Genomic DNA, 16,382 nt, shown 5'->3' with positions numbered 1-16,382 from the left:
ACCACATAAATTCGCACCTTCTTATCTTCTAAGCTTTTACCATATATTAAATTTCATATAAATTCATTACCAATATATCAAAATCTCATTATATTGAACTACTTAGTTTTGCTTTTGCTCAATCTAAATCTCACGCATTTATACAATCACATGTTTTTTATCTATATTGATAATATTCCACCTAGTCTTAAATTCCGCTTAGCTTAAAATTGACTTTATTTTGCGACGAATGTTTAATTATAATTTGCATATGTTTTTTCTACCTTTTATTTTTAGCACAAGAATCTGCGAAAAATGATAATAATAAACCACAAGGTAATGATGCACTCCAAAAATTTTTAGCTTTAAATTAGTCATATGCGTAGCTTTAAAACTTGTAGTTTTTTATATGCATAACTCAAACTTTTGCATGCTGTTAACGGAAATTGCTTTAGATGGTTATTTTAATAGTAGTTGGTATACCTTATAGAAATTTTAAATGGGGTATATTGTTACTGTTGGAAAGTATGCAACAGAGAAGTCTGGCAACTTCTTCAATATGCATAAGTACGATATTCGCGATTCCTTGAAAAGTTAAACACTTGAACCAGCAGCTCCCATGGCTCACATAGCTCAGTATCGATTAAATTCTTCGATAATTATCGATACTATATATTTACTTAATTGAGCTTTTATCATATACCCTTTACTTATGTTGTATATACCCCGTAAGTATATATAGTTCAAAGTTGAGCTCCACACATTCCATTCTCTCTACGCTCAGCATGGTATTCCGGGTATTTTGCAGTTGAGCATTTCCTAGTCTACACTCTGGCGTGTTTTTCTTTTGGTTATTACTGTTTTGGCAGCAATTTAAATAATCATATTTTATGGGAGAAGCTTTCAAAATGTCATTAAAATAGATATGATGTCCTTTGTGCCCTCTGTTTGTGTAGTTTGGCATTAGAATTTGCCTTTGTCATCATCATCATCGTCGTCGTCGTCGTCGTTGTCGTCCTGTGCCGTTGTCCTTGCTCGCCGAGTGCAGTCGACAGGCTAAAGTTAATGACAAAACGCAGCGGGTTATCATTTTCATATTGAGACATTTGCGAGGCTTAGAGAGCGTATGCGTGTGTGAGTGTGGGGAGTGTGTAGGTGTGTGTGTGTGTGTGTGTGGCATTCAAGGATGCAATATTGAAAATCCCTTTGGCATTGACTGCACTTGTCTGGAGTCTAGAGTCTGGAGAGTCTGGTGTCTGGATTCCTGTCGCCATCTCGAGCTATCGCCTCGGCTTTGGCCTTGTCCTTTTTTCCTTTTGGTTATCATCGCCGTAATTGAATTCAGCAACAACACAATAAATTTTGTGGCACTAAGCAAGGAGGCACGGCATATATGTATATATGTGTGTGTGGGTGTGACACTAAAAGGGCTGCCAAAATACACAAAGGAGAGCAGGCGACGGCTGCTGTAAAAAGAGAAAATTTAATTTCTGGCCTGAATAATAAATCACAAACATAACAGCGAACGGTTGAAGGCGAAACGGTTCGCAAGCAAATAAAAACGGCGCAAATGTTTCAGCTGGAGGACACTTGATGTCGCCAGAGATAAAGCTGGCACTCTGGCCGTGGGCGGTGGGCGGTGGGCTGTGTGGCGTGGCTGGTTGCCCAATTTGAAATGCGTTGTCGATGGCCATCGTGCTGAAGCGCGTTGTGCTGTTGCATTTATCAAAATTGTATTTCCTGTCGCTGACCGAGCACCAGCAGAGGAAATACCCACTCTAGAGATACACCCCGGCGCATAAATATGTATACGCTCACCATTTGCTATCTATTTTATTTATTTTGGCTAGACATGGAGCGAGCCAAAGGGGTTTTCGGCGTATGCTTCAACGAGTTGAGCGAATGTTTGTTTTATTAAATTTTTACGCAAACGCGTGACACGCGCATATGAATAAGAAAGATAAAATATTTAGAGTTGTTATGACTAGCAGATACCGCGCAAAGCTGGGGAATGTTTATAGAGCATGAGATGGCATAGTTATAAGTGGTTAAGGCTAACTGATGCAAACTTCTTGATTTATATATTCAGCTAGTGTTATAATGTGTTATATATATTATAGATAACAGCTCGACTAACAGATACTCCTTAAAAAAATTTAAAGACCATTTAATGCAGAATCTTTGCTGTCTATCATAATCATAATCGAACTGTAATTGCAACAATATTTCGTACCAGTAAAAATCCACGCGACTAGCGAATACCTCTTAAATAATTTGATAAGAATATGTAAACTATAAATTTTACAGCTGTAGCAGTAGAAATTTTTTGCCAGCCACTTTAACTATCAACAGTCGCCCATATCTGGTTGACGCCCATCAAGTACAGGGTATATTAATAATAATCATAAAAAACAATGTTTCATAGTGCACTTGAGCAATACAAGAAGCATAAATTCTCACGCATTACGTGCCCCGCGTACTTATGCAAATGAAAAGTAAAAATTTTTTTATGTTTAGCTCATTTCTGTTTTATAGGCGACACACTAACTGATGTATGTGGTGCGTGTGGCTGTGTGCCTGCGTGGGCGTGTCTGACCCACTCGTCAACGTAGTGTGCTGTGATTTTTTTATGATAGTGTGTTGCCGCCCTGGGCAGGAGTCATAAATAATGCCGCAAAGCCAAAAACAAATACGAGTAGTAAACAGAAATTGCGAATAATATGCAAAAACAGAGAAAAATATGTATGAAGACCCTGGGGAAAGATACAATTTAGCCACCCACTGGGGTCGCATGTGTGCGTGCAAGTGTTTGGCTGGCTTTAAGTCACAGCAGGACGTGACATCCTTGCATAGCATTTGCATAACTATGACCGCCGCCAAGAGGCGGCAGGAGCAGCATCAGCAGCAGGAGCAGGAGCAGCAGCAGCAGCAGCAGCATCAGAGACAGGCTACTCCTCGTCCTGTCTCCTTCACAGTCTGCTGCTTCAGCACCCGCTATTTTTATCATTTCCGTTTTTTGTATGACACATTTTTGCATTTCTGTGTTATTTCCATTTTTTTCTTATTTTTGCCTCTACTTTTCCTCGGCTGATGTAACGCGCTTGCATAATTTTCATTGTTTTCATTTTATGCGCGAATTTTCTGCACTCAGTTTTCATTTTCTTTACTTTTTTCTCTCCTTGGTTTATCATTTTATTTCAGTTGTTGTTTTTGTGAACCGTTTCCTGTTCTGATTTCTGTTTGCATTTCAAGTTATTCGCCCGAGAGATTTTAGTGTGTAACGCAATAAAACTTAAGCATAAAGGCGTTAAAGGAGTTCCGAAAGGACCGTGACGACAGACAAAGTGGGGGAACTGCTCGCTGCGCTTGAGTGCAGTACCAAAAACCGGCTATATAACTTTATGAATGCTGTAAAAAAAAAAAGCAGGAGGAAGTAACCATAATGATGGAAGGAGAGAGAGAGTGAGTGGGAGAGAGAGGGTGGGAGGGAGAGAAGATGTAAATAACATTTCTTGTATGCCATAAGATAGTTTGTAAAGTAGAGGTGAGCGAGGAAGAACTTTAAGTATTAATTTTGACAGAATTGTGAAGTTCTGATCTGAGCAAGTGGTTTGTAAACTAAAGAAGGGCGAGAGTTGGAGAGAAAGTAGAGGTAGGTATACTTGATGGTAGTGAAAAAGAAGAATGACAAAACATAAAGACTCTACAGAGAAGAAGAAGAAGACAGAATCTCTACCCTCATTGGGTAAACGAAGGAATCGCGTAAAATATAAATAGAGCTTAGGTATTCAGAGATATCTTATGTAATATTCAAGCGCAGCCCACTTAACAAGCATGCAATATTGTTCGGTGTTGCCAGATCGCTTAAGCAACATCACAAACCATTGTCGCGAATCTTGTTAAAGTCATAAACAACTTGCATGCAATATGTGCTCGAGCGCCATTAGAGCGCTGCTCCAGTTGCCCTAGTTAGCAAAGCCACCCTAATCAATAGATAGACACATGTGTATGTATGCATGTATGTAACACCCACACGATGCGGTAAGCGTTGCCAACTGTTCCATTAGCATGGCCATTTCGCATTGGCATTATCATTGCCAAATGATTATCGCTTGCTCCTTTGATATGCGCCAAGTTTGTGTCTCGGAATTGTCATTGCCATTGGCATTGTTGGCACTCGCAACGGAATAATCACACACAACTATTGGAATTTTCAGAACTTTCTAATATAGCAAATATGTAGTAGAAGAGCGCTAAAAGTCGTTTGCCTTGCGAGTCATTTTTCCAATTTTACAGCCACTTTGCCAATGCTCAGTCAATTTCTGCAAATCAAATGGCTTTCATCTATGTGCCCAGCCCCTTTGCCCCTTTTGCTTGAGCTGTAGCCAAGACGGCTGCCAGGACGACAATGTCATCGAGCAGACAGACAGACAGAGAGAGAGAGAGGGGGAGAGAGAGAGAGAGAAGTCTGCTTGAGGCACTGGCATGAGATGAGATTTGGCTGGAGCTGGAGCAGCACTCGGCGGCTGCTTGCTCTACTCGTTCAATATCTGTTTTTTCTTTATTTCAATTTTTTGTTCTCATTCAAGTTTTCCTCTTGGTTTTCTTTTCTTTTATTTGGCTCATTTATGGCGCATATTGCGCATTTAATCGCCTTCAACATTTGCCATGGAACGCTCATAGCAAATGTCTGTGCACTGCCTTCGTCTAATATGTACATATGCCATGTGTGTGTGTGTGTGTGTGTTTGTGTGTGTGCCATATGCGATTCACAGTCGGATTAGCTTTCAACGAGCGTCCGTTCTCGTGAAGGCAGCGTTTCATATCCTAATATCCTGATATCCTGTTATCCTCGGCAAGTTTGCCCAAAAGTTTTCTTTTTTTTTTTCTTTTGCCTTACGTCATTCCACCTCGTCTCGCCTCGCCTCGCACAATCGGCTGCTGTTGAATTTTTAATTTTTATGTTAGTAATTTCTCAACATTCTGTTTGACTGTCTGGCAACAGGCAACAGGAAGCGCCATCCACAGCGAGCATCTTGTGCGCGCATATTAAATTTGGTTTTTATTTAGTTTTTTCCTACTTCTCCATCTCTTCACTGACTGTATACCCTGTGCGCATAAAATGTGGGTAAGAGTTTGCTGAAGGCGCGATAGTTGACGGGATGGGCGGCAGACGAGATCAGGATACGGTTTATGCCTTAAAATGACTATTATGAAAAGTCATAACATTTAGCACTTTAGATTTGAGCGAGAAACAGAGGAATATCAGAGAATAGTATTAATATATAATCATATATATAAATATTATTATCAAATGACAGATAAATACACATCACTAATCTGATTTTAAGTAGTCATCACTAATCTGTCATTTGATAATGATATTTAGATATATGATTATATATAGAACTTGCTGACAATATTTTAGATCTTTTTATTTAGAATTATTTGTCAAGAGTTATAAAAGTATATATAGTTTATGGATTTAGTGAAGATTCTTGTTGAAATTTGCCAAATTGATTGCCAAGAAAACAACTTCTTAGCAGTTCAAAGTTCAGTTCCATGAGAAAGAAAAACGTAGTAAATTTCTTACGAACTGCTTAAAGCTTATATACAATGACTCCAGGGTAACTTCTAGTACAGAACTTTCAGCTAGAACTGCTTTTCATGTGCCCTGCGCTGCTTTGGGAAGGCGTGAAAAAAAAAATAACACGAGGTGAAAGCAGATAGAGTTGGAAGACCTTCTTGAACGCTCAGTTTCCTAAATGGAGTTTTTCTTTCTCTTAGTATGGTCAGGCCATTGACTGTGGCATGAATGCTTGTGTGTGTGAGTGTGTGTGTCTGTGTGCATATATGAGTAGGTGTTGCGAGCTCTGCTCGGAAATGTGGGTTAGAAGCCCAACGGAAATGCAATTCAATGAAAGCTTAAGTTGGGGAAATTGAAAGACGAGTTTAAGCGAGTGTTACACCGGGGACTTACTTGATCATTGTGCGCAGGCAAGGAAATGCGAAATTATGCATCGCAAATGAGGCAAACTTAACAGTTCGGGGTGGGCGGCAGCTTTAAGTTTCAGTAAAAGTTGCTTAAAATTTAGCTCGTGACTCACGCGCTTCTATTATTTACGCTCGCTTGCATTGAACTATATATCATGAAATGCACACGTGCCGCCACGCCCACTCTTCGAGGGCTGCAACAAAACCAATTTGCGCGAAACGCGACTGAAACTGCGCTGGCAACAGCCGCCAGCCACAACTATATTATATAAATATTTCAATAAAGCCACAAAGATACACAGACACACCTGTGTGTGTGTGTGTGTGTGTGTGTGTGTGCAGCTGTCAGAGCAACAGTCACGATAGCAACTGCATTCACAGCAGCAGCAGCCACGACGATGCCAAAAGCAAACATAATTTAAAATGTAATTAGTGCTCAAATAGAAAGCCAAACAAACCGGGGCGAAGCCAAGTACAGAGAGAGAAAGAGAGAGAGAGAGAGTGGGAGTGGGAGTGGGAGTGAGAGAGAAGTCCGCCCGCACGGGCAATGTACCTGTGCTGTGTGGGCGTGGCAGTGGCAATGCAAACAAATTGCTAAAGCAAATTGAAAGACAGCTAGGGACACGCTGGCTGACACGCTCCCAAGTCAATGAATATCATCGGGTTACTAGGTGACCCACTGCCGCAGCAGCAGCAGCAGCAGCTGCCACGCCCCTCAACTACAATTGCAACAAAAGTTTGTCCTAGACCAACTTTGAACTGGCTGCCACCTGCTGCCACACACACACACCCGCACACACACACACTTATACATTTATACCTTTTGAAACATTTTTATTATATTTGCCAGCTGTATTATGCAGAGCTGCAGCGGATTCGATTCGTTCCGGTTTTCGGTTTCGGTTGCCGCTGTGCAAACATGGCAGAGTTGCCACAGTGGCCGCAGAGTTGTTGCATGCAACGGTTTCAAGGCTGCCCATTGATGATGATGATGATGAGGATGATGCAGCCACCTTTGGCCCTCCCTTAGCCCCCCTCGGTCACTTGGGTTAATGAGCAAACTTGCCAACAACTGGCAGGTCGCTCGTCATTGGGGGCGTGGCTGTGGCCTCATTATGCCGAGCCCCAAATCCTTTTTTGCGCTCCTTGAAGGTCCTTCAGCCAGCCTGCAACTGGCCATTTGTTGGCTTATGCTTTGTTCTCTCATGCTCCTCTTACCTTTACTCCCTCTTTCCTTTGACACTCGCTCTCTCTCTCTCTCTCCCTCTGTGTGTGTGTGGGACACTAATTTAGATTTTAAGTAGTCTACTCCAAGCACTTGTACAATCTCATTAAGCTGTTTCCTTTCTTGCTTTTGCTCACTTTTTGATGACTCTACTCTTCTCTCTTCTTCTTCTTCCCTTTGCAGACTGGCGCAGCACGGACAGCACCGACCATCATGATCGCGTACAGCGACAATTGTCGGTCTCGTCGGACAGCAAGCTGCTGGACGATGATATCAGGGAGGAGATGAAGTACCATTCGCATGTCGTCATGCGACCCAAGAAGCCGCCCAGACCCAAGTCCGAGGTCTTTCTCAACAAACAGGATCCGCTTCCGCGACGAAAACGTTTCAGTGCATTTGGGGTAAGTAGAGTGAAGTGAAAAGCAGCAGCAAATGCATTTTTCCTCTCACTCAATCAATTTCAATCAATTTATGCTCACTCACTTTGTCTAACTGTAATTTATCGCTGGTCATTTGATATATCTCTTCATACACACACTCGCACACACCCACACACACATACACACGCATTCACACACACTCACACACACACACACACACACACACACACACACACACACACACACACACACACACACACACACACACACACACACACACACACACACACACACACACACACACACACACACACATACACACACTCACAAACACACTCAACTGCGAATAAATCATTGCATACTTCTGTGCGCGTTTTTTCACATTTGTGCGCTTACAATTCTCAACTGGTTGTAGCTGCGCTCGAGTGTAGTGCACAGCGTTGAGCTGTGTTAAGCCATTGAAAATATTTTTATCTCTTTGAAATTTGTCCTGGTGGGACCCTTTGCCTTGGCACTGAGTGTTCCGAATAAATAAATGCATTTAAATGTTGAGCAGTTTAACCATTGAATATGGTAAAGTAAAACTCTAATAAGATCACAAACAATAGTAAAAGATGGTTGTATAGAGAAAAGTCAGCTTTGATTAATATTAAATAGTGTGGGGAGAAATGTAAGAGGACTCCAATTTGGAGACTCTGCCCTATGATCAATATTATTAAGATCTCAACGAAATTGCGGGTTGGTCGTGTAAATGAAATGTTCTCTCCTCCTGAATACATCAGAAGGTTAAGTTCTATATAAATAATCTAATTGTGTTGTTAAGGTGCTAAACTTGCATTGTACAGATTCAGCGCTTAAAATAAATATACAAAAAAAAAAAAAAGCTGACAACACAGATATGTGAGACCATATATTATATTCAGATAATATAAATATAATTATATAATGTAATATTAGACAAAGAGAAGAACTCCTCCCATACTATAAACCAGAGCTTAACTTGTTACTCGAAATTGAAGAAGCAGATGAAAGTACAATTGAACAGCTTCCCGAAGCAGACATCCAAACAATTTTTGCTTCAACCACAATTAGAGAATAATATTCAAATGGGAGTTACTTTTTGAGCAAAGCACTCAAACGGATGAGTCTAGAATTGATTAATTGAAAAGGTCTAGAACTCCACCAAATGGTTTACATCATACAAAACAATTGTGCTTAGATATAACAAAAAAAAAAAAGGAAGTGGCTTAGTGAAGGTCCAATTATATATACCCCATTTATGTATATGTTCACATTTATGTCTTGTTTTTGTTCTCGGAATTGGAACAATAAGCACAAATTACGCTTCTTTGACAATGCAAATTTGTATTGCCTACTTTTGAGCGGCAAATCAAACACAGCTCGCTGCATACTTTCAGGCGGCAGTTGAAAACAATTTAACTTAAGATTTATAAGAATCGTTTCCATAAATTAAGATCAGCTTGGAAAAGTTTTGGCTAATTACAACTTTATTTATTTATTTTTCCATGTTTCTCTCTCTCTCTTCACAGGGCGACTCACCCTTCGGCAAGCAGGAGGCCTATGTTAAGCTGGAACCGCTCGGCGAGGGCTCCTATGCGACAGTCTACAAAGGATTTAGCAAGTGAGTACACACACACACACGCACATAGACGTAAATATATATGTAAGTTTCTAGTGGGGTCCCAACTGAGTGCCATAAATCAAGTTGCGGTCCTCAAATTGGGTTGCCATGTCAGTGGGTTAAGCAAAATTATTGCTCTGCTGCCTTCCATGAATTTTGACGAGCTTCAAGGCTGACGAACGGGTTGGACATGTCCTGTATTTTGTAGGTTGCGTCCCATCCTGTCAGCTTTACAGTTGCTGCGCCTAAATCAAATGCCTTTTAAGCAAAATTGTGTGACAATGCCGCCCGCCATTTTCTCTTGATTTATTTACAAATGCTGCTCGAGCAGCACTTGCTATTCCTCTTTTCTCCCTCTCCCTCTGCCTCTCCCTCTCTCACTCTCACTGTTTCTTTATCGTTTTGCTGTTGCCGTTTTGCATCCGGCTGTGTGCTCATTTGCCATGCAGCGTCCTATATATACACTATATATACTATTTATGTGGAGCTGCTGGCAGAGGCTCATTACAGCAGCCCAGACACAGACACAGTCGCAGCTTCCTACTTTCTTTTTGTCCTATGCAAATGCGGCTATCAATCAGGCGCTGGGGCAGGTTCTGCGAGCGGGAAATGCCCAACAATGGGCAGCAGTGCAACAATGGGGCAAGGCAGGCTTAGAAAAAAAGAAAAAAACAATACTCTGTTGGCAAAATACCTACCATGGTAGTGGCTGTTGCTGCTGCTGCTACTCCTGCTGCTCCTGCTGCTCCTACTCCTGCTGTTATTTTGGACTCTCACAATTGTTGTTTTGGCTTTTTGGGTTTCTTAACGCACTTTTCAAAGTCCCTGCGTAACCCTTTTCTCTGCCGCTCGCTTTGACACAATTGAGTTGGCAGCCGAGCGGCCTCGGCCTCCTTCCAGTTGCTCGCTCTCCTGCTCCTTAACAAATGCCGGCTCATTTGCGCCGGCTCTGATTTTCTTGAGCTGCGTCGCTCATAATTTGACAAATGAGCGCCGGCAACAAAAACAAGCTTCGTCACCTTTTTGACAGGCCAGCCAGCAGGGCAATGCGGGCGGGGGCGGGCTACTTACATTTACAAGCAATGAGTGGAGTGGCAGTGGAGTGGGTGGAGTGAGGGAGGGTGCCACATGATGAATACCCAGTGGCTGTCAGTTGCATTGGCGTCGCCGACTTACTTTTGCTGCCGCTGCCTCCTTTGCTGATTTATTTGACAATCATTTGCAGAGCCGGCTCCCAGCTCGGCTCCAACTCCCAGCAGCTGCAGGCCGAACTCCGCCTATGACAATGGGCATTTAGCATTTACGTGAATAACAAGGAAAAGTTGTGTTTTCTTTGGTTTCGGCTTCTCATTTGGCATGCAGAGCGTCGAGCCACATGCGAAATGAGTTCCAATTAGCTTTGTTTATTCGGAATGCAATTAATTCGCTCTAATTTATCTGGGCCAAGCAGGAAACGTGGCCAAGAACTGTGCAAATGGGGAACTAGGGAAATGGTGAAATGCCAAAATGGAAAATGGAAAATAGAAAATGGAAAATGTAAATGAAAATTGGCGCTGTATGACAACTTGTGAGCCGTTGTTGGCTTTGCATTCAAGCCAAATTTGGCTCGCTCGGCTTGGCCTGCTGATTAGCATTTTCATACGCAGCAATTCGCAAATTTGGGTCAGTGCTTTGCCTTTTGCTTGGCTTAGCTTTTGCTTTGGCTTTTCCTTTTGCCTTTGCCTTTGGTGCTCTCTGTTGTTAAGATTTATGCGCGCTTTACATTGCGGCCATCCTTCAGAGTTTGCTTGTCAATTGTTGAGAGATTTTTCATAAATGATTTCACTTCTGTTTGGACTTGGCAAAGTTTGTGTTTTTCTTTGGGCACGAGCACTTGAACTTTGTTCGAGTTTAGCTAACGCGTCTGATTAGCATTTAGTGGGTCAACTGTCAACAGTAGCGCCATCTGGCGTCAAACTTTGCTGCTTGACGGCAAAACTTTCGGGCTCCAACTCCCTCTCTCTACCTCTCGCCCTCTCTCTTTCTATGTTTAACTAAATCATATTATTATTACATTAACGCAACTAAAGTTTGGCCCATATCCTTCGACATGGTTGTCATAGGGTGGGGGGCGCGCCCTTATCGAACGCCTGCCACGCCCAGCTACTCAAACGTTGACCCAGTTCGAAATTATCAAATGCAGGCAGGCAGCTTTCTCATACATTTTTCATGGCACTTGCGAGGTGACGCCACCCACCTCCGCCCCCCCGCCTAAGAAAAACCAGCCAACACATCCTTGTAGTCATGTATCCTTGCTGCTGTTGCTGTTGCTGTTGTCGTGTAATTTGCCTGAGTTGCTCTGCAGCTGCCGCTTACATGAAAATTTCGCATGTCGCCAAGGAGCAGTGCCAAAGGATGTTGTCGTAGCAGGATGTGCGCAGACATAAGCTCTTTATGGCATACGCTTTGGAGGTTATAAAAGTGTGCATGTGCGAGTGTGTGTGTGTGTTGTGTGTGTGCTCTTAACAACACCACTTGCTATCGCATAAAAGGCTTAATTGATACCGTTGCGGCTGGCGGGCATTCAACGGCAACATTTGCCTAGAGAATGGCGCAGATATTCGAAAAGATCATCAGGCGAGCACAGCTCGAGGTTTGCTGTTGGCATAAAAATGAGCCTTAAAATTTATATAAACAAAAGTTCACTTGCTGCATACTTGTTACAGCATCAAATTGGTTTATGCTCCAATAAAATTGTAGGCGTTTCGCAAATAGGAACAGCTATTTGTGTGGGCAGATAAGCCCCAGAATGTTTTATGCCTATCAAAATGGTATTCCGTTTTACAAGTACTTGGCAAATGGGGAAGTGGAAAATGAAGACAGGGTTTATCTGAGGAGTTGTTTAATGGGGTTAGCTCAGAGTTATAGAAGTAATTTCTTTTAGATTTTTTCTAGTATAATAATAAATGAATATTAAATAAAATTTAATTTGCAATATATGAGTTGAAATAAAATTTAAATTAGTCTTAGATCAGTTAAAGTCAGATAGTGCTTACTTTCATGAGCATATCCTTAATGAGTTAATGAGTTAAAGTTATTAAGAGACGACTCAGCGATAATCAATTATTTCCCATATGTGAACATGTATCAGTTATTTCCAGATTAAAATTATTAGACAATTCTCTGTTTTCTTTCATGTTAGCACTTTCTTTAGATTTACATAAATTACAAATATTTTCCTTTAGCTAGCATACACCTAGTTTAGCCTAGTCTACGCTTAGTCCTGCCTACGTCTATGACCAATCTATCGTTCACTTAATTAGTAACTTATATTTACCTAACTGCTACAAGCCTGCCCCTAATAAAATATCATTCAAGTCTAATTGAAGTTTCCAAAATATATGTGATTACGGAAATTAAGTTAAGTTATATATATATTATTTCTTTATCCAATATTGCCTTAGCTAATGCTTGCTGAGGCTAAAGTTTCTGTATCCGCCTTTGATGCGATAATTCTTCCTTTGATTAGCCATCGGGGTTAATTTGAAGTACATTATCTTTCACTCAGTGGCTGGTGCTCCTCTCATTACGCATGTCATCATCATTAGCCGAGCGAAAGTGACTTGGAGTCGAAACACTTTTTGGTGGCTGACGTCAACTGCCAATTAGCTGAAATCGCGACGCTTTAGTTAACTGAATTAACCCTCAGCCCTCGGTCCAGTGGATCAGACAGCAAGAGAGTGAGAAAGGGGGAGAGGCAGAAGGGGAGCGAGAGAGATGAGCATCTGCCGCACTTGAGCCATGCGAAAAAGTTTTGCTCAATTTTTGCCGGCACTTGGCAGCAGACGTAAATCAACTACTTTATGACTAGGATTTTAGCATGCCCCCTGCTCGCTCCTCACCTCCCTCTCCTTTGTGGAGCCTAACCAAGTTCCGAGTCAGTTCCAATTAGAATTTGCCTGGGCTATAGCAGGTCTCATAAATTCCTGCCGTCTGCGGCGTCGGTGTCAAATAATTTAACCTAATTTGACACTTCAAATATGCGGCTTAGGGGCTGCTACGTTTCGTCGGGGGGGGCGTGCGGGGCGTGGCTGGCATGTCGTCTGTACTTGGCCTTATCCTAATTTAAGTGTTTGCCGCACATTTTTGTGCGTATTTTTGTTGGGCTCGTTATGTCCGTTTAATGTAAGCAAAGACCCAACGGCGCACACCTAACCGCCCAGACCCAAGCGCCGCCCCTGCCTCAGCCCCTGCCATGCAGCTTGTCCCTACATGACTTGCGGCGAGGACAATGCGAGCCGGGCCCCTACGAGCTCTGGCTAATTCCGTGTTTGTTTTCATCTCGGGCAATTCGTAATGGTTCTTATGGGATGTTTCTCTTGACTTGTGTATTTATTTTATTAATTTGCTGACACACGACACACCCTCTATGCCCCCCGCGCACAGATTAACCTACCAGCGCGTTGCACTGAAGGAGATCCGGCTGCAGGAGGAGGAGGGCGCACCATTCACGGCCATACGGGAGGCGTCGCTGCTAAAAGAACTGAAACACAGCAACATTGTGACCCTGCACGACATCGTGCACACCCGCGAGACGTTGACCTTTGTCTTTGAATATGTGGTGAGTATACAGATTGATAAATATATATCCACATATATATATATATATATATGTAGAGCTAATCGAACTATTGTTATGCCTCGTAGAATACCGATCTATCGCAATATATGGAAAAGCATCCGGGTGGGTTGGACCATCGCAACGTGCGCCTGTTCCTTTTCCAGCTCCTGCGCGGCCTCTCCTACTGCCACAAGCGTCGCGTCCTGCATCGCGATGTCAAGCCGCAGAATCTGCTAATCAGCGACTGCGGCGAACTGAAGCTGGCCGACTTCGGCCTGGCCCGTGCCAAGAGCGTGCCCAGCCATACGTATTCCCATGAAGTGGTTACGTTATGGTACCGTCCACCAGGTGAGTGCGGCTGAAGACCTGGCCCCAGCCACTTGATATAATTGCATATTTGCTTGCATTACAAATGGGTTGCCATAGCGCTCAGTGAACTAGTAGTTCAATTAAAGCTGATTGCAATTTAATGCTCAAGTATGGGTGAACTGAATAGATGAACTAGTTTATTTGCAGCACTTGATTATATAATAGAAACTTATAAGAAGTTTGAGCCAAGAATTTTAATGTTAAATTGTATAGGAATGTTAAGTTTACAGAAAGAACTGGTTCATTTGAGACTCATTGAGCGATTTTTAGTTATGAAAAAATAAAATAATTAGTTAAAGCTAAGAACTCACAGAATGAACTAGTTCATTTGCTGGGATTGCACAAATCTATTTTGTATTTTGCGAATGAACTGCAAAATGAAATAAAAATTAAATATATTAAATACAAAAATAATTAATTGAAGCCAATAGCTCACAGGATGAACTAGTTCATTTGCTGGAAATGCAGATTTTTTTTATTTCGAGTAATTTTTGCGAATGAACTACAAATAATTAGTGGACACCAAAAGCTCACAGTAAGAACTAGTTCATTTGCTATGATAGCAGTATTTTATTTTATTTTGGTTGTTTTTGTGAATGTATTATACCTTTTCAAGCAATTCACGTCATTCTTAGTGAACTAATTAAAAAATTTTAATGTTAAGTTTCGTCTTACTGTCTATCTCTCATGAACTAGTTCATTGGAATGTTAATGCTTATCTTGAACTTTTTGAAGCACTAAACGATTTTCCAGTAGTTTCTAAGCTTCTAGACTTTGCCAGAACTCAGGTAAACCTAACGCGTCTATCTCTGGCCAACTTTGCTACCCTAAAGGATAGCTCACATACCATGAACTAGAAGCTTTTCAGAAACCTAATCATCTTGTTGATTTTCCGTCTCACTCTGATAATTCCCAAGCTTATGCCAAACCGCACTAACAAGCTCTGCTGATAGCTATGCAGCACTCAAAATTCAAGCTTCTATAATATTGAGCTGCATTAATTTGCCCAACTACATGCTGAAAGCAGATTAATATTGGTTTGTCCAGCATTTCCATTAAACATTTTCAATTTGGTGTTTCCTCATAGAGCTGAAAGCAGATTAATTTTAATATCCCACTAAATAGACAGCGTCCGATGGGTAAACAATTCATTTAGCTTTGCTTTTTTCTCTTTCTCTTTCACTGTGCTCAACAAAATTCTCATCAATTTGCAGCGCAAAATTGAAAAAAAAGATAGCACTAAAAGCAGATAGAGCCAGAGAATGTGAGAGAGACAGTGAGATATGTAAAGAGAATAAAGTTAATTTTTTAATATGCAATTCCCTCGGCATAAGCAGTTTGTGTGAAGTCGAGCGGCTGCTCCTGCCTGTGGCTCCTGCTCGAGCAGCAGCAGCAGCTGGATGCTGCTCCCTAGGCTCCCGACTGACCTCAACGGGGCAAGTCAAAGCATGTTAAACAAATTTAATCTGCACTTCTTAGCAGCAGACGAGCAGACGAGTAAACTCTTGACCAGGTTAGAGGGGAGATAGAGTCGAGCAGCATCTGCAGCCAAGTGGATGGATATATGCAAACGTGCGGATGTGGTTTGCTCAGCATTGGAGCTGTTGGAGTTTAGTTCAGTCCAGTGCATGCCAGTCGAGTGTGTTCCACCTGTCCCTATTTTGTATGCGCGTGTGTGTGTGTGTGTGTGGTAAAAACTTTGTTTAGGGCCAGCCGAGATAAGCGCTAAGACGACCTCTGCATGGCTGTCAGTCAGTGTGTCAGGCTGTCATCCGACTGCCTCTCGGGCAACAGCTCTGTTTATTTATTTAAAATTGCAATTTATTCCCATAGAAAAAACTACATTTACCTAACGAACCTAACACCCACTCCCATCTCTCTCTCTCTCTCCCATTTAGATGTTCTGCTGGGCAGCACGGAGTACTCGACGTCGCTGGACATGTGGGGCGTTGGCTGCATATTTGTGGAGATGGTGACTGGTATGCCAACGTTTCCGGGCATACGTGATACATACGATCAGCTGGACAAGATATTCAAATTGCTTGGCACGCCCACCGAGGACACGTGGCAGGGCGTCACACATTTTCCCGGCTATAAACCACACAAGCTGGGTAAGTAATTGGCCAGGCAGCATCCTCACTTAGTAAAAGAAGAGAGAGAGAGAGAGAGAGAGAGAGAGAGAGAGGGAGACTA

At 42.1% G+C, this 16,382-nt stretch overlaps 1 protein-coding gene and 1 non-coding gene across 5 annotated transcripts in view; both read left to right on the top strand.

Annotated features, from left to right (window-relative positions):
* Positions 1 to 16,382, top strand: part of LOC6581495 (cyclin-dependent kinase 14) — a 128,691-nt gene that overhangs the window by 108,657 nt on the left and 3,652 nt on the right. For 2 of the 4 annotated variants that reach the window (XM_002007187.4, XM_032730867.2), the window contains 6 exons: positions 277 to 315; positions 7,382 to 7,599; positions 9,129 to 9,220; positions 13,646 to 13,820; positions 13,907 to 14,168; positions 16,088 to 16,300. In XM_002007187.4, coding sequence (XP_002007223.3) covers positions 277 to 315; positions 7,382 to 7,599; positions 9,129 to 9,220; positions 13,646 to 13,820; positions 13,907 to 14,168; positions 16,088 to 16,300 — 999 coding nt within the window. The remainder of the gene's footprint in view (positions 1 to 276; positions 316 to 7,381; positions 7,600 to 9,128; positions 9,221 to 13,645; positions 13,821 to 13,906; positions 14,169 to 16,087; positions 16,301 to 16,382) is intronic. The other 2 variants (XM_032730866.2, XM_032730868.2) reach the window with 1 other exon arrangement.
* LOC116804413 lies at positions 8,041 to 8,106 on the top strand. Its single transcript, XR_004364414.1, has one exon. It is a non-coding gene; the product is annotated as a U7 small nuclear RNA (small nuclear RNA).

This window comes from Drosophila mojavensis, unplaced genomic scaffold (genome assembly GCF_018153725.1).
Source record: "Drosophila mojavensis isolate 15081-1352.22 unplaced genomic scaffold, ASM1815372v1 contig_74, whole genome shotgun sequence".
Taxonomy (NCBI): Eukaryota; Metazoa; Arthropoda; class Insecta; order Diptera; family Drosophilidae; genus Drosophila; species Drosophila mojavensis.
The sequence above is the reverse complement of the archived record's forward strand: the minus strand, read 5'-3'. Positions and strand labels throughout refer to the sequence as shown.